Source organism: Mercenaria mercenaria, chromosome 3, assembly GCF_021730395.1.
Source record: "Mercenaria mercenaria strain notata chromosome 3, MADL_Memer_1, whole genome shotgun sequence".
Lineage (NCBI taxonomy): Eukaryota > Metazoa > Mollusca > Bivalvia > Venerida > Veneridae > Mercenaria > Mercenaria mercenaria.
Genome location: NC_069363.1, coordinates 74,911,420 through 74,936,209, shown reverse-complemented (window position 1 = coordinate 74,936,209; position 24,790 = coordinate 74,911,420). Strand labels below are relative to the sequence as shown.

The window sequence follows — 24,790 nt, the reverse complement described above, 5'->3', positions numbered from 1 at the left end:
CACCTAACAACCCATTACGCCTGGTTTATGCCTCAAAACCAGGCATATTACGCCTCATTACTTCATACGGGAACCTTTTTGTGACCGCACTGTTTTATTTATCTGGTGCCAAAAAGATCTGGCACTACAATTCAACTCATCTAAGTTCAGTGTCGAAACAAGTTAGTGCCAAAATGACGACTGTAGACCTCTTTAAACACCATTTGATGGTTAAACAACTAAATTACACAAAAGTTTATACAATAGTTTATAATACGTTACGACTTACCTGCGTTAGCCTCTTCTGCTATATTATCACATAATTTCTCCACATCTTTGATTATCAAATTTCCTTTCTCTTCAAGAACAGATTTTCTGAAGATAGTCGCTATTGCCCGTCTGACTTCCGGACTCCGATTTGTTGAACCCAGTATCGTGTCTTTAAGCGGAGAGTTTTCTAAATAATCTTGCGCCCCTTTCTCAAGTTTGTTAATCACAGTTTGTGTTAATTTCTGATCGAAAATGTATATCTTGTTATCGAAGCGGAATAAACCAAAATCTTCATAGAAATCTGTCAGAAATTCTAGTTTTAACAGGTTGTCGTCTTCAAATAACAAATCTAATAATTTGTTTAAGATAAATCCTGCCTCTGGAATTGTTCCTTTTCTATGTGGCAACTACAACAGCATATATAATAAGCTATATAAAATCATCTGATTTAAATTTTACATGGATTCAAACAATGACCTTACGTTATGAGCCTTACCTTAGATATTCATATGCAACATTGATACTTTTCTGTTCATGTAATTATGAATATTCCCTAATTGTACCACTGTTTTATATGTTTCTAATACCTGAGCCGCGCCATGAGAAAACCAACATAGTGGCTTTGCGACCAGTATGGATCAAGACCAGCCTTCACATCCGCGCAGTCTATAAAAAGTCAGGATCAATGCTGGTCGCTAACAGTTTCTCTACCCTAATAGCCAAATGTAATGGTTAAAAAAGCATTGAAACTCCATTAAAACCCCATTGAAGTACCATTTTTTCAGAGAAATCATTTAAAAACCATTTATCTGGACTGATTTCAATGATTTTTAGCTCATCTGATTTTTTGAAAAAAAAATGATGAGTTATTGTCATCACTTGATCGGTGTCGGCGTCGGCGTTGCCTGGTTAAGTTTTATATTTAGGTCAGCTTTTCTCCTAAACTATCAATTTTGAAAGCTATTGCTTTAAAACTTGGAACACTTGTTCACCATCATAAGCTGACCCTGTACAGCAAGAAACATAACTCCATCCTGCTTTTTGCAAGAATTATTGCCCCTTTTGGACCTAAAAAATATCAGATTTCTTGGTTAAGTTTTATGTTTAGGTCAACTTTTCTCCTAAACTATCAAAGCTATTGCTTTGAAACTTGCAATACTTGTTCACCATCATAAGCTGACCCTGTACATCAAGAAACATAACTCCATCCTGCTTTTTTGCAAGAATTATTGCCCCTTTTGGACTTAGAAAATCAGTTTTCTTGGTTAAGTTTTATGTTTAGGTCAGCTTTTCTCCTAAACTATCAAAGTTATTGCTTTAAAACTTGCAACACTTGTTCACCACCATAGAAAATCAATTTTCTTGGTTGAGTATTCTGTTTAAGTCAGCTTTTCTCATAAACTATCAAAGCTATTGCTTTAAAACTTGCAACAGATTTTCACCATCATAAGCGGACACTGTACATCAAGAAACAAATTCTATCCTGCTTTTTGCAAGACTGATGGCCCTTTTTAGACTTAGAAAATCATGGGTAGGACAATATTTTTATTATACAAAAAAATCAGATGAGCGTCAGCACCTGCAAAGCGGTGATCTTGTTTCTACATTAGAATAGCATTTTTTCAAACAAGAGGACCATGATGGTCCTGAATCGCTCACCTGTCTCCACATGACCCAATTTTCATGAGGATCCGTTGAAAAATATGGCTTCTAGAGAGGTCACAAGGTTTTTCTATTATTTGACCTAATGACCTAGTTTTTGAAGGCACATGACCTAGTTTTGAACTTGACCTAGATATTATCAAGGTGAACATTCTCACCAATTTTCATGAAGCTCTCATGAAGAGTATGGCCTCTAGAGAGGTCACAAGGTTTTTCTATTTTTATACCTACTGACCTAGTTTTGACCACATGTGACCCAGTTTCAAACTTTATCTAGATATCATCAAGGTGAACATTCAGACAAATTTTCATGAAAATCCATTGAAAAATATGGCCTCTAGAGAGGTCAAAAGGTTTTTCTATTTTTAGACCTACTGACCTAGTTTTTGGCCGCAGCTGACCCAGTTTCGAACTTGACCTAGATATCATCAAGATGAATATTCAGACCGACTTTCATACAGATCCCATGAAAAATATGGCCTCTAGAGAGGTCACAAGTTTTTTTATTATTTGACCTACTGACCTAGTTTTTGACGGCACGTGACCCAGTTTCGAATCTGATCTAGATATCATCAAGATGAACATTCTGACCAATTTTCATGAAGATCCATTGAAAAGTATGGTCTCTAGAGAGGTCACAAGGTTCTTCTATTTTTAGACCTGCTGACCTAGTTTTTGACCGCAGTTGACCCAGTTTCGAACTTGACCTAGATATCATCAAGATGAACATTCAGAACAACTTTCATACATATCCCGTGAAAAACATGGCCTCTAGAGAGGTCACAAGGTTTTTCTATTATTTGACCTACTGACCAAGTTTTTGAAGGCACGTAACCCAGTTTCGAACCTGACCTAGATATCATCAAGGTGAACACTCTGACCAATTTTAATGAAGATCCATTGAAAAGTACGGCCTCTAGAGAGGTCACAAGGTTTTTCTATTTTTAGACCTGCTGACCTAGTTTTTGACCGCAGTTGACCCAGTTTCGAACTTGACCTAGATATCATTAAGATGAACATTCAAACCAACTTTCATACAGATCCCTTGAAAAACATGGCCTCTAGAGAGGTCACAAGGTTTTTCTATTTTTAGACATACTGACCTAGTTTTCGATCGCATGTGACTCAGTTTCGAACTTGACCTAGATATTATCAAGATGAACATTCTGACCAACTTTTATAAAGATCCCATGAAAAATGTGACCTCTAGAGTGGTCACAAGCAAAAGTTTACAGACGGACGACGGACGCCACGCGATCACAAAAGCTCACCTTGTCTGACAGGTGAGTTAAAAATGGAAAAACAATGGATGAAATCAATGATCAGAGTAACACTTTACCATTTAATCACCATTGTTTTTCATTGCAGAATATACTTAATCTTTTGTGTCAGTTGGTCCATTGTTTTTCATTGACACACCATTGTTTTTTATTACAGAATTTGCTTAAAGTTTGTTCAATCAGTTTGTACCATTGCTTTTCATTGAAAAACCATTATTTTACCATTTCTAAATGTAGTAACTGAATTTCATAATTTGTAAATAAAATAGCACCTGTTTTGGCGGAAAAATGATGGTGTGGAGTTTAAAATTCTGGCACAGATTTATGTTAATAGCATGGTATCAGCTACAGTGAGTGTCTTTATATAATTCGAGGGGTGAATGCGACAAAGTGCTAAGTGCATGATTTCATGAAATTTTACAGGAGAAGGAAAAAACATTCCTGTTGCTTTATAATTCTGGCAGCTGTTGTAATATTTTTAAATCTGATTGAAAACAACTTTATTTTTTTAAATCTAGTGGAATTTTTAAAGAAATGTCTGACAGAAAAGAAATTTTAATCAAAATGTCACTTAGAACTTTTTCGCACTCCAAATAAATACAAATTTGCAAAAAGGTAAGCGCGACAAAATTCTAAGTGATTTATACTTTATTATTAAAGGGACATAAAATTCATCATATTGTACCCAGTTTTTTTTAGTGTTTGAAATCATTGAATAAAATGAACCTTACTAAAACCATGTCACTTAAAAAACTTTTTCGCAGTCATTTTTGTTTCCTATTATAAAACTTTGTGACTTCGAAAAGAGTCTAAGTGACATTATAAGTAAGCCCTTAAAATGTATAGGTCATCTAAAGTTCTTGTTTTTGAGCTTATTTTTCTTTAGAAGGAAATATTTTTCATGTATCTAGTAAAAACAACATGGTGGACACAAGAAGTGGGCCCTTTAATTTCTTTCACACTATCAAAAGTAGTATTCACTGTACAGAGCATAGCATAACGAATGAAACTGCTTTATCTGCTGATTATCTTTTCAATAATACATTAAAATATTTATCACATTAAGAAACAACACATGATTGTTTCCATTTTATTTTTTTAAAGCTTTCAAACTTCAGTAATTTCTCAGACTCACAATTACACTGAACAAAAATGGCTATAGCCAATCAAAATGTATCTTTATAAATTATATTCTTTGGCTTAGTTAGTGTATCAGTTTTAAGAGAATTATAAAAACTATTTCAGACATGATATTTTTCCTCAGAGTAAAAAATGAATTCTCATACAACTAGCAATGCATTAATCATCACAACGTTATTATGTTAACGTCATGTCAACATGATATTTAGCACCATGTATGCATCTAGAAATAGTGCTTTCAAATTTGATTCAGTATTTTACTTAATAGCATTTTTAAAATGAAATGTAACACTGCACAAATGTCTAGATTAATTTACACACATACTAATCTGGTAAATTCACTTTACAGAATAATTTGCCATCATTTTTGCCCAAACTGAACTCTTCCGCAAGACGTATATTAATTACCATTTCCAGTCCTGGTGTGTATAAACAAAGGAGCGTGATGACACGTCATGCATATACGAGGAAATAGTTTCATAATATAATCGATCTAAATTTTATGACAAAGACATATCAGAAACGTACGGTGGTATGTTTAGGACATAATATTATGTTATTTTTTTAAGATTAAATTATCTCGTGCGCACGACATCTTATCTTGAGGGATCAACATCTTATCTCGTGCACACGACATCTTATCTCGAGCGATCAACATATTATCCCGTGCGCACAACATCTTATCTCGAGCAATCAACATATTATCTGGAGCAATCAACATCTTATCTCGAGCGATCAACATCTTATCTTGAGCGATCAACATATTATCTTGAGCGATCAACATCTTTTCTCATGCGCACGACATCTTATCTCGAGCGATCAACATGTCATCTTGAGCGATCAACATATTATCTTGAGCGATCAACATCTTATCTTGAGCGATCAACATATTATCTCGAGCGATCAACATATTATCTTGAGCAATCAACATCTTATCTCGAGCGAACAACATCTTATTTCGTGCGCATGACATCTTATCTTGAGCGATCAACATCTTATCTCGAGCGATCAACATCTTATCTCGAGCGATCAACATATTATCTCGAGTGCTCAACATATTATCTCGAGCAATCAACATATTATCTCGAACGATCAACATCTTATTTGAGCGATCAACATATTATCTTGAGCGATCAACATATTATCTTGAGCGATTAACATCTTATCTCGTGCGCACGTCATCTTATTTCGAGCGATCAACATGTCATCTTGAGCGATCAACGTATTATCTTGAGCGATCAACATCTTATCTTGAGGGATCAACATATTATCTTGAGAGATCAACATCTTATTTTGAGCGATCAACATATTATTTCGTGCGCACGACATCTTATCTTGAGCGATCAACATCTTATCTCGAAAGATCAACATATTATCTCGAGCGAGCAACATATTATCTCGAGCGATCAACATCTTATCTCGAGCAATCAACATATTATCTCTAGCGATCAACATATTATCTTGAGCGATCAACATATTATCTGGAGCGATCAACATCTTATATCGAGCGATCAACATATTATCTTAAGCGATCAACATCTTATCTTGAGCGATCAACATATTATCTTGAGCGATCAACATCTTATATCGAGCGATCAACATATTATCTCGAGCGATCAACATATTATCTCGAGCGATCAACATATTATCTCGAGCGATCAACATATTATCTCGAGCGATCAACATATTATCTCGAGCGATCAACATCTTATCTCGAGCGATCAACATATTATCTTGAGCGGTCAACATCTTATATCGAGTGATCAACATATTATCTCGAGCGATCAACATCTTATCTTGAGCGATCAACATATTATCTTGAGCGATCAACATCTTATATCGAGCGATCAACATATTATCTTGAGCGATCAACATATTATCTTGAGCGATCAACATCTTATATCGAGCGATCAACATATTATCTTGAGCGATCAACATCTTATCTTGAGCGATCAACATCTTATCTCGAGTGATTAACATATTATCTTGAGCGATCAACATATTATCTTGAGCGATCAACATCTTATCTCGTGGGCACGACATCTTATCTTGAGCGGTCAACATCTTATTTCGAGCGATCAACATATTATCTCGAGCGATCAACATCTTTTCTCGGCCATCTTATCAATATCTATTAAGGAACTTTGTGTGAATTCAGATCATTAGTAAAAACATACGGCTGCCACCGTTTTTGTTTTTATTTAGATTATACTTATAACCGTTTAACATGTTTGCAGGGTTAGACATTTAAATACGGAAACTGATAAAAAAAGGCAGCAAAAAATCAGTGATGATGCAAAGAAATAAATTTAAGTCCTAAAAGACAAAAAAAATAGTATGTAGGCTTCGCTATGGAAGCCCTGGAGGGACAATTGATTTCCGTACTTCCCACTTTTGACTTCTAACTTTTGCACTTCTCACTTCCAACTTCTTGACTTCCTACTTCTAACTTCCACACTTCTGACTTCTTTTCGTGCGCACGAAATAAGATGTTGATTGCTCAAGATAAGATGTTGATCGCTCAAGATAATATGTTGATCAATTTTGTTATAAATTCATTTAATGACTTGCTATAATCTTGATATTTTTACAGGACATGGGTAAGGTCATAAACAGTTGATATATGAAAAAAAATGATTTTTTCAAAAAATGTCACTTAGCACTGTGTCGCATTCACCCCTCGATATGTTGAATACACAAGAAATTTAAATGAATAATAAAATGTGACCTTTTTTCTGTTTCTTTGATTCATATAATTCTAGTCAGATGCAGTCATATTTTTGTCATTGGTTTTCATGACTATTATTTTTATACATGTTTGATCAGTTTTTGATTTCCATGCTTCTTACTTTGTCAAAATATGTATTTTTGTGCCCCCACTATGAGTGGTGGGGGCATATGATTTAAGTCTTTTTCATGCATCTGTACATCCATCCGTATGTGTGAATGTGTGTCTGAAAAAAAAAAGTGACGCGCCTAGCTCTAAAAGTATTTGATATAAATTGATGAAATCTTGCATAAGTCTTTAACATGATATGAACTTGTGCACCTCCTATTTACATCCCCACAAAACGGAGTTTTGGGGTGGTATATAGGAGTGAGCTTGGCAGTCGGTGTGTCTGTTGTTTTTCATGGTTACCGGATGATAACTCAGGAAAGTCTTGACCGATTAAAATAACATCAGAAAATACAGGTCAGGTTCGACTTTGGGGTCAGTAGGTCAAAGGTCAAGGTCACAGTGGCGCTGAACAGTTAAACGGTTTCTGATTGATAACTTGAGAATGCTTAGGCCTAGGATAATAAATTTTGGTACACAGGTGTAACATCAAAAAATACAGGTCAAGTTCGACTTTGAGATCAGTAGGTCAAAGGTCAAGGTCACAGGGATTCAGAACAGGTAAACAGTTTCCGGATGATAACTTGAGAACACTTGGGCCTAGGATTATAAATTTTGGTACACAGGTGTAACATCATAAAATACAGGTCAAGTTCGACTCTTACGTAAGTAGGCCAAAGATCAAGGTCACAGTGACTTGGAACAGTTAAACTGTTTCCGGATAATAACTTGAGAGCGCTTAGGTCTAGGATCAAAAATTTTTGCACACTTGTGCAACAAGATAAGATATGGGTCAAGTTCGACTTTGAGGTTAATAGGTCAAAGGTCAAGGTCACAGTAACAAGAAACAGTCAGACAGTTTCCAGATGATAACTTGAGAATGCTTAGGCCTAGGATCATGAAAATTGATAGGGATGATATTGAGGTCAGTAGGTCACATGTCAAGGTTATATTGACCCAGAACATTTAAACGGTTTTCGGACAATAACTTCAGAACGCTTGGGACTAGGATTACGAAACTTGATAGGAGGCTGGTCATGACCAGCAGATGACTCGTATTGATTTTGAGTTCCAAAGGTCAAAGGTTGAAGTGACCTGGAACATTTACACCTTTTCCGGACAATAACTTGAGAAGCTAGGGCCGAGGATCATGAAACTTCATTGGGAGGTTGATCATGACCAGCAGATGACTTCTATTGATTTTGAGGTCAGTAGGTCAAAGGTCAGGCAAGCTCGGCTTTGAGATTGGCTTTGTTCTGTGACAAGGCGATATTGTAGGATTGTAATTCGTCACTCCAGGGTGACAACTCTAGTTTTCGTCTGTCTCTGCCCCCTATTTCTAGAGTTATGGCCCCAGAAATAGTCAAAAATGCACATTTTTATCTTACAAGTGGCACACCAAGCTCAAAAAGTTTTTGATATAGAAATTTGCAGGAGTCTGTATTATAAATCGTGCACATCCTATTTTCCAACTCTAGTTTTCGTCTGTCTCTGCCCCCTATTTCTAGAGTTATAGCCCCAGAAATAGTCAAAAATGCACCTTTTTTATCTTGTGGCATACCAAGCTCAAAAAGTTTTTGATATAGAAACTTGCAGGAGTCTGTATTTTGATATGACCTCATGCACATCCTATTTTCCAGCTGGCACCATGCCCACCTCCCAATTTCCAGAGTTATGGCCCCTGAAATAGTGAAAAATGCACATTTTCATCTTGTGATGATGCACTTACCTCAAAAAGAATTTCATATAAACCTTGAAACCATGCATGAGTCTTTAACATATGAACTTGGGCACCGTCTATTTAAATTTTGTTGCTCAACCGCCTATTCCCAGAGTTATGGCCCCATAAATAGTGACAAAATGCACATTTTCACCTTGTGACTCACCTAGAATCTTTATCATAATGTAAACTTGCACATCTCCTTTTTTACACATGACATCAACATCCAATTAAAAGCAGCATTGCAAGATTTATCATGTATATATTTACCTAACGCAAAGATTTAAGTCATTTGATAAATGAATATCCACTGAAAGACAGGGTCTATATTAAAAGTTGCAAGGGTAGGCCACTGGCGCCAGACCAGAAAGAAAATGCCTCTGTACAATGTTATACCCTACCCCTAGGTATTCTATAAGAACCATGGTCATGAAGGGGAAAATATACTAACCCATTTCAATCGCGCATTTCATACCTAAAGCACGCAGTTCGGTAAATGTGTACTATGGATATCAAACAAGTCTTAATTTATTTTCCATTGTGTACTGGTCACATTTCTTCAATATTTTTTATCTTACAAAAACAACGCATAGTTTATAGTTTTTTCAACGTTACACAAAAAACTTGCTTGACCTTCCCTGGTGAAGTTTCGTTCTAGATTACAAAACCATTCTGATTGGCTGTTGTGAAAATGTATGTCAATCGTCATTTTACTACACGTGTTCGCTAATATGTGAACATGCAGCATAAATATTCAAATGAATAAAATAAACAAACAGATGTAGACCAATGTATGATTTCAAATTAAAAATCATATACAAGATGAATTTCATTCATCATTTTGAGTTTTAATTGTGATTTTTTTTTTTAATTCTGTTTTTGTTTGTTTACGTTTCGCCTAAAATGTGCACAATGCCGTGACCTCTAGACCGGATGTTCATTAGGGAAGGTCACGCAAGTTTTTTCTGTAACGTTGGCGAAAGCATAAAATATGTTGATAATCTCAGCAATATGGAATATTGAGACAATGTGACTGGTGCACGTTGGAAGATAAATTATCGCTTTTTCAATATTCACCGAACTGCGCGTTTAAGTTGATAAATGTATGATTGAAACGGGTTAGTATATTTTCCCGTTCATGACCATGGTTCCTTATAGAATACCTAGGGGAAGGGTATAACATGTACAGAGGCATTTTCTTTCTGGTCTGGCGCCAGTGGGGTAGGCCACCTGTCAGAATAGTTATCTGTCCAGTGTCCCCTAATTGCCCACCATGCAGTTGCAGTGCATTATTCACCATTGAATTTCATTCTAAGATATCATTAAAGTACCATTTATATTCATTGATTTACCGTTGATTTTCATTAGATATCATTGAAGTACCATTTTTTTTCATTGCCAATGTACCATTGAGATACCACTTATTTTCCATTAGAATTCCTCCATTGAAACACCATTAAATATCATTAAAATTTCATTTTTTTAAAGAGAGCTCATTTGCATATTTCGGCCCATTTCAATGGTAATTTAATGGTTTTTCAATGGTGTTTCAATGGTTTTTCAATGATTGCACTATAACATATATGCGAATAAAAATGGTATTTACCAAAGAATAAATGGTAACTCAATGATGTTTCAATGCCATTGCATTTCGCTAAGGGTAATTGCAACAGACTTTGAAAGCGAATAGCATGGATCCTGACCAGGCTGCGCTGAGCGCAGGCTGGTCTGGATCCATGCTGGTTGCAAACGCACTATGTTGGTTTTCTCATGTCACAGCTCAAACATAAAATAAAAGCGCTATGGAACTTTGAAATAAATATAACAGGAAATAAAAAAAATACTAGGATAGTCTTTCAAGTTATACTTCTTCAGCAATAAACTGCATTATTTGATAACCCAACACAAAAGTATTATGACCCCTTTTCACGATATTTTGTCTTTGACTTTTCTAAGCATATATTATCACACACACAGCGAATTCAAACCTTCAGCTTACATAAGTGTATGTCTTTATTTATTTATTTTTTTTTTTAGCTCACCTGTCACATAGTGACAAGGTGAGCTTTTGTGATCACCCTTTGTCTGTCGTCAGTCGTCAGTTCGTCCTTGCGTCCGTCAACAATTTCTTGTCTGCATGATAGTGGTTTCATTTATGATTGTATTTTAACCAAACTTGCACACAACTTGTATCACAATAAGATCTCAGTTCCTTTCTTGAACTGGCCAGATCCCATTATGGGTTCCAGAGTTATGGCCCCTGAAAGGGCCAAAATGAGCTATTTTGACCTTGTGTGCACAATAGCAGCTTTATTTATGATTTGATTTTTACCAAACTTGCACACAACTTGTATCACTATAATATCTTGGTTTCTTTCTTGAACTCGCCAGATCCCTTTATGGGTTCCAGAGTTATGGCCCCTGAAAGGGGCAAAAATAGCTAATTTACCTTGTCTGCACAATAGCAGCTTCATTTATGACATACATGCCATATTTTCAGACGGTCAGTAAGGGAGATTTGCCTCAGCAGGGCTTTTTTTAAGGGAGATTTGGGTAAAAATAAGGGAGACTTTCATTTGCTCATTTTTTACGCGCTAAATAGCCGTTTTCATGAAAAAATCATCAAGTTTTTTACATTGAATTGATGAGTGGAGCCAACAGTTATGTACAGAATGCATTATTATTACTTATAAATAGCACTTAACTTAATCCAAGGAAATTCAGAATTCCATGAAAGATTGAACCAGGAACTTTGTTTTTGATGTGTTGATGCTTCTGCATCTGGAGAGAGTGATCTTTTTGACATGTTTAAGCATACAATACTCAAAAGATTGCGGGAATATCATGTCAAAACAGTCTTTTAAGGGCAGTCATTTCTTTTCATAAATGAAGTTGTTAAAACCAAAAAAGTATAAAATATTTTTATAGCTCTTTGTTAAAACAAAAATGACAGTCGTTCTTTTGCTGGATTGTCCATATTTAGATTAAAACTACATGTATTTAACCTGGGAATTCTTCTCCCGTTAATTATTGCAACATGACAATATCACAAAGGAATGGCAGTCAATTATTCGGGCAGTATGAATTGCAATTTATTTAATAAAATTCACTTATCCGAATTCATGTTTGTCCGAAATTCTGTGTAGTCTGACATTAACTGGACAATTTTGTTAAGTCGTTGTTGATTTTTTGCATGTTGTGCAAGCATTTAAATTGAGAAGCATAAACTCGGTGTTAGCACTAACCTGTCTTATCCTCTGATGGCTCGATAAATATGGTAAAAGAGTGTTTCCCGATAAATATTGAGGTCAGCGAAAACGAAAGTACACTTTGGCAGGTGGCGGTAAAATGACGTAATTTTAAGACTGGTTTACATATTGTTTTGAAAAACTACGGATCAGTGGCTTTGATGTTATTGAATCAGTCTAAAATCTCGCATGCACATGTTTACAATTGCCTACGGGTAAGATTAAATGGTTAATTGTTTGCAGATGGTGACAGTAGGTGGTAAGATAATTAATGCCTCAGGCGTGTATCTCTCGATTAACAAGCTAGGGATTATAGACAACTATGAAAATTATGTTCAAAGAGTATTTCCGGGCTACTCGATATTAAATTTCAAGTACTTTCTAAAGGTCTACATGTGGTCAGAGATACGATTTTTCGACGGAGGACTTTTTTTCTGAATTTATTTTTTTACGGGAGGTTTTCATGTCCCGGCAGGAGACCGCGAGATATACTGAAAATACGGGAGAAATAGTCTCCCGGCGGGAAATATGGCATGTATGTTATGATTTGATTTTAACCAAACTTGCACACAACTTGTATCACCACAAGATCTTGGTGCCTTTCTTGAAATGGCCAGATTACATTATGGGTTCCAGAGTTATGGCCCCTGATAGGGCCGGAATTAGCTATTTTGACCTTGTCTTCACAATAACAGCTTCATTTATGATTTGAATTTATTCAAACTTGCACTAAACTTGTGCCACTATAAGATCTCGGCTCCTTTCTTGAACTGATCACATAATGAGTTCCAGAGTTATGGCCCCTGAAAGGGACAAAGTTAGCTGTTTTGACCTTGTCTGCACAATAGCAGCTTCATTTATGATTTGATTTTAACCAGACTTGCACACAACTTCTATCACCATAAGATCTCGATTCCTTTTTATACGCCCGAAGGAACGTATTATGTTATCGCCTCGGTGTCCGTCTGTTGGTTAGCAATTTCCCTTCCGCTCTGTAACTCTTGAACCCCTTGAAGGATTTCAGAGAAACCTGACACAAATGTTCACCTCATCGAAACGACGTGCAGAGCACATGTTTCGGATGGCTCACTTCAAGGTCAATGTCACACTTAGGGGTCAAAGGTCATATGACTTTGTTTTGTGTGTATATTGCTCTGCATTTGCGTTGCATTGCAGTGCTCTTGTTTTTATTTGGCAGATCCTTCTTTTTTTCGCTTACAATATTTTTTTTAATCACTTCCCTTTTATGTTACTATAAATAGCTTATTTAGTAACTTTTTTATTATTGGCCGTAAGGAAAACCCGAGACCACTTTTCTGTGGTACAACATGGATGGTACCTCCAATTTTTAGGTGTATTTTGACATATCTGTACATTGTAAGAATTTTTTTTTTTGGTTAAAGCAACGGTATTCAGGTGAGCGATATAGGGCCATCATGGCCCTCTTGTTTAATGTTATTATTTATTCTCTTTATACCACGGGTCTTGTTATGTTTGTTCATGGCTTTTGCGAAGGTCTGCTCTTGCAAAAATTAGTAATGAATTAATATCATAACTTTATCATGACATCACAGTACATTAGGTGTTCTAACTGGCCAATCAGAGAGCTGCATTTTCGAGTACCTGCCAGTTTCCACTTTGGTATAACAAAGTATATTTACAATGAACATATAGTGACTTTAAAAATAAATATCACACTATTTTAGAAATCAAATTAAGATTTTTCACTGCACATGCCCCAGATGATGCTACAAACTACAAAACTTTGAAGTTTCACTGAAATATCATATCGATTTAAAATCTTTTTTTTTAGTTATAAGTTTGAGATTTTTCACATGGAGTCTATGAAAAAGCCCGAGTAAGATGTAATCAATACCACAGTGAAATAAGTAATTTCATGATTAGGCTCCTATCAATAAACATAAAAATGTGCATGTATACCATACCAGACATTGAAGAAAACTGAGAACTGCGAGGATGCATCTAGCCAGTACGCCTACTAAAGACATTTTTCACCTGAAAATGAAAAGAAATAGCCCCGAGATTGAAAACTAAGATAAATGTATCAACGTTTATGCAATCATGCGGTAAGTATGTCACATGTATTGTGAATCTCACGGATTGACTTGTATCACGATGCACAGACCTGAAGTTATTTATGTAAAAAAAGTTCATTAATAGCGGTAGCTTGTCGCATTTAGATGTCCGATGCACAATATTCACCACATTATAGATCAACTTTATGCGGATCTGCACTTTTAGCTCATATAACAATACAGCGGTAAACGCCGAGGATAGCGGATAAGTCACGCCTCACTTACTGACGTTGAAATATCTGGACAGTTTAAATGAAATAGGATACATACGACAAAAAAGTTGCACAAATATGTGTTCTTACCTGTGCCGCGTGAATCCTGGTGTAACGTTTGTATTACAACATTGTTCTTAAAGACTTGAATATGGATCTGTGGGAATTCGAGAATGTGAACTTTCAAAAAAACTGTGCAAATATTTCACAGCTATCCAACAGTATGTTTACTTCCCACGCTTGATTTGCAGTTGTCATAGCAGTTATATTTAGACACAGCTGACCTAGGTACACAAACTTTTAACTGAAGACGTGGAGGACTGCCTGTCTTACGCATGATATTGTTTTCAGGTCATTGCCGTAATAATACGTAATATCAAAGCTTTATCTTGGATTTCGATCATCCACTTACAGCCGAATCTTTAGATATATTCAAAAGGGATTAGTGGCTTGAAATTTATTTTTGAAAATGAGTGACCATAAAAAAGTTAAACCTGAATCAACAAAGGCGATTGCCACTTATGATGGAATTTTCAAAGGCATGTATGACGACCAGTTGCAAGAAATGTTCCAGGATGGCCGTCGAAAGTTTGCGAATGGAGACTGGAATGCTGGGATGAAAACATTTGAAAATATGTTAGAATTATCACGCGATAAACCAAAGGATATGAAAACTCTGAAAGAGATAGTGAAGGAACTGAAAAGATATGCACTGTGTAGAATAGAACCTGGAACTCAGCCGGCACAAACCGTGGACTGGTCAGCTGTCGCGGACAGACCATTGGAGAGGCTTGATGAATCATTGTTCGCGCTACCGCAAGGCGTGTTCTTCCTTGACATCGGTCGCCCCGGGAAACCTGGTTTTGTGCGACTGGTCGGCAAGAAATTATTGTCAGACAATTTTCTAGCATTCAAGATTCCAGAACTGTTCTGCAGTTTAGTGAAAGCCGATATGGTTTTAGGTCTATATGTAGATCAACGCGTCAGTGACACGAATATAACAATTTTCTATCATCCAATCGACAAGTCTGAAAAACTCTGTGTTATGCAAAGCATTATGTCTAATGGAGGAGCAGACGCAGAACTGATATTTCCGTTTCCGCTCATGAGCAGTACGACAAGGTGCGAATGGGGATCTCCGCCAGAAGGATGGGAAGTCGATGACTCGTATGATATTATGCTCGGTTGTGGCGAGGAACGAATCCGGGCTTATTCAATTCAGTTCCTGCAATCTGCCAGGCTAGAGAAACCAATACTATACGACCCAGCATGTTCCACGGGAGTGTTTCTGTCTACCCTTCAGCAAGCTATTTCCGGAAGTTATACAATCGGGCAGGATCTCAGTAAGCAGATGGTAAACTTTGCGAAGGATCGGGTCGATGAAGCTTACTGTGCAAACGCAATGGATCCAAAGATCGAACTTGGAACCGCTGATGCAGTATATGTGAGGTTTCTGAACTCGGAGGTGATTAAAACTTGCGAAGCTGAAGAGCTGTTCTTGGCATTATTACCGACGGTTAAAAAGGGCGGGTACATCATCACATTCGGACATACGCCCGTGCTTCTTTCGTCATCAAACTTTCGGCGGCTGGAAGGATTTCAATTTAAGCAGTCGATCGGCGTGGCTGTTGATAAGTGTGGTATATTTCAGTACTATGTGATTCAAAAGACCTGATTATCGTTTTTATATGCTTAGATGCACGTGGTGTAAAGACAATTTTGGCAATTCGGTATTTTTGACTTAATTAATATGTAGCTTTTCTGAAAATGACATATACTGCTTCACATTTTCAAAAGGACTGTTTGTTTTAGTCAACAAAATTAAAAAATTGACTGCTTTCCTTTCAGTTTTCTATACTAATTACTTAGAGGCGTCACACTCGACCAATTTAAGGTTTCAGTTAAAGTTAGTCAGTCACATTTTAAGCAACATTATGTTTCACTGTTATCCAACATGACCCAAACAAAAAATAATTTAACAAACAATTAATTCCATATCAATTCTATACTAATTCTATAGGCTGTTTAGTATACTATTACAGTATAGAATTAGTATAGCATTGTATTGTATACTATTTGACCATCAATAGTATACTCCCTCATAAACAATGATGAGTATACCATTAGTATACTATAATACATTGTACCCTGCTTGTGTATATCATTAGTATACCATTATACTTTGTAAACTATTGAGTATACCATTAGTATACCATTATACTTTACCCTGCATGACTTTAGAAGAATCTGATCTTTTTCATACATATCCCTGGTAGATTATGTCACGGGAAAAATTGTAGAAATAAACAGTTATTTTTGGTCATCTTTGCTTTGTTTTATTACAGACAGAAATTTACAGCCTTCTGTAATTAAGGGGTTGCTAGGATATTTATTATTAATGTGGGGTCTGAGTGCATTCTCTAATAAGTTTTATAAGGATTAAGATGTTAAACTGTGGTGATTCAAATGGATTTTAAAGAAAACTCATGCAGGTTTGATTTATTATCTTTTTAAAATTGTTATTATTAATCTTCTAATTAATGCAACAGTTTTTGTTGTTGTTGTTTTAGATTCATGCATCTTTCTTATTTTCTTACAGCAGTAAATTTTGGAAACATTTACAGCAATGAATTTTCATAAGATATTTTTCAATCAAAGAAGTATAAAATACATTTTTTTTAATATTAACTATGTTTAAATGTACAAGCTGCAGATCTCGAAATCTGACACCAGCTGACGTCGAGGTAAACACCCCGGATACCTGTAGGTTGTAGCCTAAACCTGGGAAGAAGATTGTTCCAGCTGAAACTTTTTCATGTAAAATCATCAAATTACACTAAATCAAAACAAAATATTCATGTTTGAAAGGCTAATAAAATTATTTACAATATGTATTTTATTTGTTCTTTTATTGCCTTATTACCGGATTTATAATCTTGTTTTCTAGCAGCAAATTGCGAGTACACATGTCGCTTGCAGAATGACTGGTAATAAAGTATAAACAATCGAGCTATAAATGTTAATGACTTCTTATCCAATCAGAAAGGGGGAATTTGAATGCCTTATAACTTGTGGCAATACAACACTTCTACGCAAAGAAGTAGCCCCCCTAAGTGTCACCTGTTTTTCTAAAAAATACGAAATTTTCAGACATGCCTCACATATCAATGCAAAATATACTTTCTTAACTTTAATTTAGTTCAAAACTTTTGTTTTGGAAACACTATTTACCGGGTCGCATCTGTTTCTGAAAATAGCAACTTTCGGAAAAACCCAAAGGTCGCGCACGTTTTCAGGTCGGCCGCCATTGAAAGTGTCTACCGACACGACCGTCGTGCCGATTTTTTTTCTTATCCGCACGACGGTCGTGCCGATTAGTATTCTTATCCGCACGACGGGTGTTTCGGTGGCATTTCTATTTTTGGCGTAATATATCCTAGTTAAAAATACTAGCTGTAACAGCATCATGTTCATTATTTGAGCTATCAAATAAATAGACTTTGATTGGATATTAAAACAACCATTATTACTAAGTCTATTTATATAATAATATTAGTAAATATTAGTAATTTTGTAAAATTAATTGAATAATTCATCCATTGCAAATAAATCAAAAGAATGCAAAGAACATATCTTCTTGCATAATTAATAATAGTTAGTTAGCATAACTTCATGCCGTTATTTCATTTTTTATATTATGTTTTTAATTCAATAAATCGTGTGTAAGGCAAAGGTAAAGGTAAATTTTATTTACCGTCGCTTTGTGAAACAGTTAACATAAGCTCTATAGAGCTTTTGAGCGATCCTATTTTAAGAACAGTTAAAACCAATTATACCTTACCCCCAGCAATTTGTAAGTGATTCAACATAATGCGAGTAGGTGCATGCATGCTAAAATTGTACTTTATGGAGATCTGATAAGGCTTTTGAAAAATTATTTCCGGTAACCCCCCCCCCCCCCCACCCCCCCCCCCCCCCCCCCCAAAAAAAAAAGGGTAGGTAGATCTAGATCGGATTTTTTTTTAAGTGCGACTTTTCAGAAATTATTTATGTGACAAAAATGAATACAAATAAGGGGGTTATGTCTTTCGAGCGTCAGTAAATTGATTTCTAACATCACTGACCATTGTGTAACCGGGTTGAATTTATTACATTTATATTTATTAACTCTCGGTTAATACTTAATCATGTTCCTTTCCGATTAATCCCTGTTTGTCGTCTTTCTACTTTTACTTTCGGTTTTGTAGTTATTTTTTTATACCTTTTTTATTTTTAGTTCCCGCGCTTTGGTCATGTGATTAGTCATGTGGTAGTTTTATACCTGTTGTACGTCATTCTTTCGCTATAACTGGCAGAGGTCAGACATGTTTTATAGAAAGAAGTGAAACGTTTGTCTTGAGTTTTCTAAACTCGGCTAGCAGTGTGAGGTGTAGCATTTTATCCTTTTGTAAAGTAGATACAGGTAATTTGTAATGACTGGAATGATTTGTTTATGGTCTCATATTTATAATTTCGGCTTCGAAACATATTTCCATTGTTTTGAAAATGGCGGTCGATTATCTGTTCTTCTGTCATTGCACATAACCCAGCATGTATTTAATATGTTACGTTTGTTCGCAGTAACCGGAGCAAAGACAGAGAGACGTGGTGTGTGTCATGTATTGTTACAGAAAGGGTTTGATCCCATCAGATCAGTAAGTGTTTAAAATGTCCATTGATGTGTATGTTTAAAAATGTATTGATCAGCTGTTTATTTACATGTATAATTTTAAGGTTTCAGACCACTGTACTATGAATTTGATATGTTTTACTGTTTTATTAAATATATGTAATACTTGAATGAATAGATTTTAATGTAATTGACTAAGGACAGAATTATTGATAGGTTTGATGAATTACCGTATTTGTTCTAATTAATTACCGTATTTGTTAAATTAATGTATTTTGGTAATTGTATTAGGATATGTTTGGTATGTTTATTTTCAGACCTGAAAGGTTTTGGTATCTGTCCATAAGAAGGAATAGTATTTGGAAGAGTGCTGGTATTAACTGTTATCAACTGGTATTAAATACAATAAAGTATAAAAGATCGAACAAGTCTTCTTGGATGAGTTTGGCCATAGTATATAGTCGCAGATCCCAAGATTACATTTAAAGCATAAAAAGTGCAGTATTGCAACTTTTTGTTAAAAAGTTGAAAAAAAAATCTCCAAGGAAAAAAGGGAAAACTTCAGAAAAAATTAACTAAATTTCACATATGTATACAGTATTTTTAGTTGTATCAATAACAAAAAAACCGACTTTCCAGTCATGTCAGCAGATCGTCGTGCGAATAACGAAAATATTCGGCACGACCGTCGTGCGTATTACGAAAATCGACACGACGGTCGTGCGGATAAGGAAAATTATCGGCACGACCGTCGTGCGGATAGCCTCAGCCGCCGCCATTTTGGAATTTGTGAAAACAATAGGATACACAATATCGTCAAAAATCAATATAACTGTTGATTCAAAAGCTTGGAAACGATTAAAAATGAAATGATTGTTTACTTATAACAGGTGGTGAGTGTTTTAAGTTATTTATTATCATTCAGAATTAAAACCCATAGCGAGAAGTTTACAAATCTTTTGTAGCTTAACAGAAGGTACGAAAGATCGAAAATTATTACAGCGCCGGTAGCACAAAGAAAACGAGTTATTCTTTAGTTTAAACACAACTATTTGACTTTAATTCAAAATATTATTACATATTATATGTAACAATATATCATTTCTTCCGTCTGTATGCGAAATAATTAGCTACACTGCCCAATATTAGTCCGAAACATTTGACCGTTTTGTCCCCCACGGATTCGTACTTAAGAGGATTGCTTTTAGATTTGAATTTACAAAGGTAAACGATTGTTCAATAGTAGTTTTTGTATGTAATTTTGATTGATATTTTTAACATCGTTTAATGTGTTACAGCTTGTGTAAAATGAAATCAGGAAAGTAGATTCCTTGGAAGCACCGTGAAAAATGCAAACTGAAAATTGCAGACTCGGTTGTATTATTTTCTATCATCTGATCATTTTACTAGGTGAGACATGGTCTCATATTTATTTGTAAATAACAGCTGCATCAATTGTCTTATCTATTTGACTTTTGCAGATAAGACTGATCATCGATAAGTGACCTGATGGCCGACCGGACAATAAATTATCAAGTGCTGTTTTCATATCGGAGGAGATGATTGCATGTACGGGCATTGGGCTGGGAAAATCAAACCCTGGCGATTAAACACCGACTACCCTAAAACCTGATAAAAGTGGAAGACCTGAAAGGTATAATAAATATTTCATATTACGCTTGATAAATTCAGGATTTATTTTTGTTGGTTTTACAATTTTTGAACATTGACTATGATGAATATTTACATTTAAAATCCACTGAACTTTATGTGGAAGTAACGGCTAATTATCTTAAAGACCGATGACATAATGAGTATTTTGGTAATGTTGATTACAGTTACAGTGCAATTTTCTATTACCACATTAAACATTTTACATTAAATTAAGACATATTATGATATTGTAAATGTGGCTGTTAGTTTGCTCTTTCAACTTTTCAGACTATGTGACAATGTGGTGTAAAAAGAAGTATGGTGCAGCGAACTGATGCTAGGCGGAATCTGGCAATAACAGAAAGAATTGGATATATGTCAATAAGTTTGCCAAATAAGAACAAATATTCAGTGAAAATGACTTCAGTGTATACTTCTCTAGTGTTAAATGGCATTTAATGGAATAATTCTTATTTTGAATTTTATATATATTTAGCAGATTAGAAAGCTTCAAAGGTATTTATATCATTCGTTTCTAATTTGTCATGTAAAAATCATTTTCATGTTATTATTTTGAATTCTGTGAATTAAATAATTTACAAAGAATTCTCCGCTATATATCATCTTTTTATGTTTTGAGTTGAATACTTATAGTGGCTTTTTTACTACTGTGAAATAACCATTTAACAGTATACAATTAGTATAGTATTAAAGAGTATACAATTGGTATAGTATTTGCAGTATACAATTAGTATACTATTAACAGTATATAATTAGTATACTATTAACGGTATATATTTAGTATACTATTGACCATCCGTGGCAATCAATTTGCATATCATTACACAGTTTGATTAGTAATAGTATCTTGAAAGTAGTTTGTTATAGTATACTTTTAGCTCATTTGCATGTGAAATTTTTACTAATTCTATACTAATGGTATACTGTATACGATTAGTTGTTTGTTATAGTAGTTTGTTACCCTGTTTTTTTCGTTTATTATATCGACTGTTAAGCAAGATTATATTTCACTGTAACATACTCTGTAAGAGATCTACTTAAGGTACTAAAAGACACAGTACATATAGTTATATACCTCTTAGAAGTAGATATGTTAATGTTTTTTTATATAAATTTTGTAATTACGCCGCATTTTATTAAATAAGTTTCTTTTCTTTGCCAACACTTAATGAATGACATGAAAATAATAAATAGACTGTTAAGAAAATTGGCTATGATTTACGGATAATAAAACGTAAATCCAGATAATTTTTGAATGAAAAATAGACAATTTCAAAGTATTGCTTGAACATACAGTCACAAAGTAACGTGTTGGCGCCTCTCTAACATAAAAAAACACACACTAAAAACAGCGCAAAACCTCGCCTCTAAATGTTGTTTTAGCATAAACAGGCACAACGTCCGTCACCCTATATTACTTCTATGCTTTGATTTAGATATTTGTTGCATTGCACATATGAAAACACTCTCGGCATTCAGAATATTGACTTTTAATAACTGTATAAAGGAATATTGTTTTATTTTATTACAATACAAAACTATTTTTGTCACAGGCGATCATTTCATGTTTGAGTTCTAAAGCTTTGATTTATAGCACGCTGATAAATACGTAAGTACGGTAACCTATAAGCCAAATTTTGAAAGAAAAAAATTATTTAAAATAACATTCCCTGTTATGTCAAGTATCTTAGAATAAATTTCATTTCCTTATGTCAACGACAAAATCTTTTATACCGGTGAAACATTATTTATGTCTCACCGCCTCTGGGGGAGACATATTGTTTTTGCCCTGTCCGTCCGTCCGTACGTCACACTTCATTTCCGAGCAATAACTGGAGAACCATTTGACCTAGAACCTTCAAACTTCATAGGGTTGTAGGGCTGCTGGAGTAGACGACCCCTATTGTTTTTGGGGTCACTCCGTCTAAGGTCAAGGTCACAGGAGCCTGAACATTGAAAACCATTTTTGGTCAATAACTAGAGAACCACTTGACCCAGAATGTTGAAACTTGATAGGATGATTGATCATGAAGAGTAGATGACCCTTATTGACTTTGGGGTCACTCCGTCAAAGGTCAAGGTCACAGGGGCCTGAACATTGAAAACCATTCCCGATCAATAACTAAAGAACCACTTGACCCAGACTGTTGAAACTTCATAGGATGATTGATCATGAAGAGTAGATGATCCCTATTGATTTTGGGGTCACTCCATCAAAGGTCAAGGTCACAGGGGCCTGAACATTGAAAACCATTTCCGATCAGTAACTTGAGAACCACTTGACCCAGAATGTTGAAACTTGATAGGATGATTGATCATGAAGAGTAGATGACCCTTATTGACTTTGGGGTCACTCCGTCTAAGGTCAAGGTCACAGGGGCCTGAACATTGAAAACCATTCCCGATCAATAACTAAAGAACCACTTGACCCAGACTGTTGAAACTTCATAGGATGATTGATCATGAAGAGTAGATGATCCCTATTGATTTTGGGGTCACTCCATCAAAGGTCAAGGTCACAGGGGCCTGAACATTGAAAACCATTTCCGATCAATAACTAGAGAATCACTTGACCCAGACTGTTGAAACTTCATAGGATGATTATACATGCAAAGCAGATGACCCCTATTGATTTTGGGGTCACTCCGTTAAAGGTCAAGTCACAGGGACCTGAACATTGAAAACTATTTCCGGTCAGTAACTTGAGAACCACTTGACCCAGAATGTTAAAACTTAATAGGATGATTTGTCATGCAGAGTAGATGACCCTTAACGATTTTGGGGTCACTCTTTTAAAGGTCAAGGTCACAGGGGCCCGAACATTGAAAACCATTTCCGGTCAGTAACTTGAGAACCACTTGACCCAGAATGATGAAACTTCATAGAATGATTGGTCATGCAGAGTAGATAACCCCTAACAATTTTGGGGTCACTCTGTTAAAGGTCAAGGTCACAGGGGCCTGAACATGAACATGAAAAACCATTTCCAATCAGTAACTTGAGAACTTCTCGACCCAGAATGTTGAAACTTCATAGGATGATTGTTCATGACCCCTATTGGTTTTGGGTTCACTCTGTTAAAGGTCAAGGTCACAGGGGCCTGAACATTGATAACCAGTTCCGATCAATAACTTGAGAACCACTTGACCCAGAATGTTGAAACTTCATAGGATGATTGAACATACAGAGTAGATGACCCCTATTGATTTTGGGGTTAGTCTATTAAAGGTCAAGGTCACAGTGGCCTGTTCATATAAAATCATTTTTTGGAAATAACTTGAGAACCACTTGACCTAGAATGTTGAAACTTAATAGGATGATTGGACATGCAGAGTACATGACCCCTGTTTATTTTGCGGTCACTTGATCAAAGGTCAAGGTCACAGGAGCCTGAACAGTGACTTGAGAAGCACTAGGCCAAGAGTGTTGAAATTTAGCGGGATGACTGGACATGCCAAGTAGATGATTCCTATTCCAGCCAACCATCAGTGTCTCTTTGACTTTCGCTCCTGACCCCTATTGACTTCTTGCCTATAGGATTTTGCATTGGGGGAGACATGCGCTTTTTTACAAAAGCATTTTCTAGTTATCATTTTTTTTACCTGAATCCCTGTCTGAAAAGCGATTAAAACTCGAACGTGTAAAGGGGTTTTGTTATTAAAATGTGCGTTGGTGAATTTTGTTGTCATACATGTACTGACAAAACTTACACAGTTAGTGATACAAGATTTAATACCAGTTTGATTAAGTACAACATCGGTATTTTCTGTATGACAAAAACTCGCGTTTAGTGAAAAAAGCTTATTAGAGACATACTACACAATTTTTAAAATCGTTTTATGCCACATATGATATAACAGTTGTTGTATGCTTTTTTTGTAATTTCATATTCATAAGATAATATCAGTACTTTAGTCTCCATTTATGAAAAAATGTTAACAATATGATACAAAATGTAGTCTTTAAATTAGCAAAATATCTGTTTTTATGTACTACATTAGACT

The 24,790-nt window shown here is 35.4% G+C and overlaps 1 protein-coding gene and 1 long non-coding RNA gene across 4 annotated transcripts in view; one reads left to right on the top strand and one right to left on the bottom strand.

The window, feature by feature from the left end:
* The window catches only part of LOC123543436 (steroid 17-alpha-hydroxylase/17,20 lyase-like), a 34,260-nt gene extending 19,590 nt beyond the window's left edge, over positions 1–14,670 (bottom strand). Inside the window, exons 1-3 of the mRNA XM_053538917.1 lie at positions 14,534–14,670; positions 14,082–14,151; positions 269–656 (exon numbers count right to left, since the gene is read on the bottom strand). Of these exons, the coding sequence (XP_053394892.1) occupies positions 269–656; positions 14,082–14,144 (451 nt within the window). The 5' untranslated portion in view covers positions 14,145–14,151; positions 14,534–14,670. The remainder of the gene's footprint in view (positions 1–268; positions 657–14,081; positions 14,152–14,533) is intronic.
* Positions 14,671–18,475: 3,805 nt separating this feature from the next.
* Positions 18,476–21,371, top strand: LOC128555713 (uncharacterized). 3 transcript variants are annotated; one of them, XR_008370283.1, is made up of 5 exons: positions 18,476–18,905; positions 19,064–19,137; positions 19,430–19,485; positions 20,594–20,766; positions 21,054–21,371. It is a non-coding gene; the product is annotated as an uncharacterized LOC128555713 (long non-coding RNA). The 3 variants fall into 3 exon arrangements; XR_008370281.1 differs by having other exon boundaries at positions 18,477–18,905; positions 19,430–19,505; XR_008370282.1 differs by lacking the exons at positions 18,476–18,905; positions 19,064–19,137; positions 19,430–19,485 and adding an exon at positions 19,513–20,005.
* Positions 21,372–24,790: the final 3,419 nt, after the last annotated feature.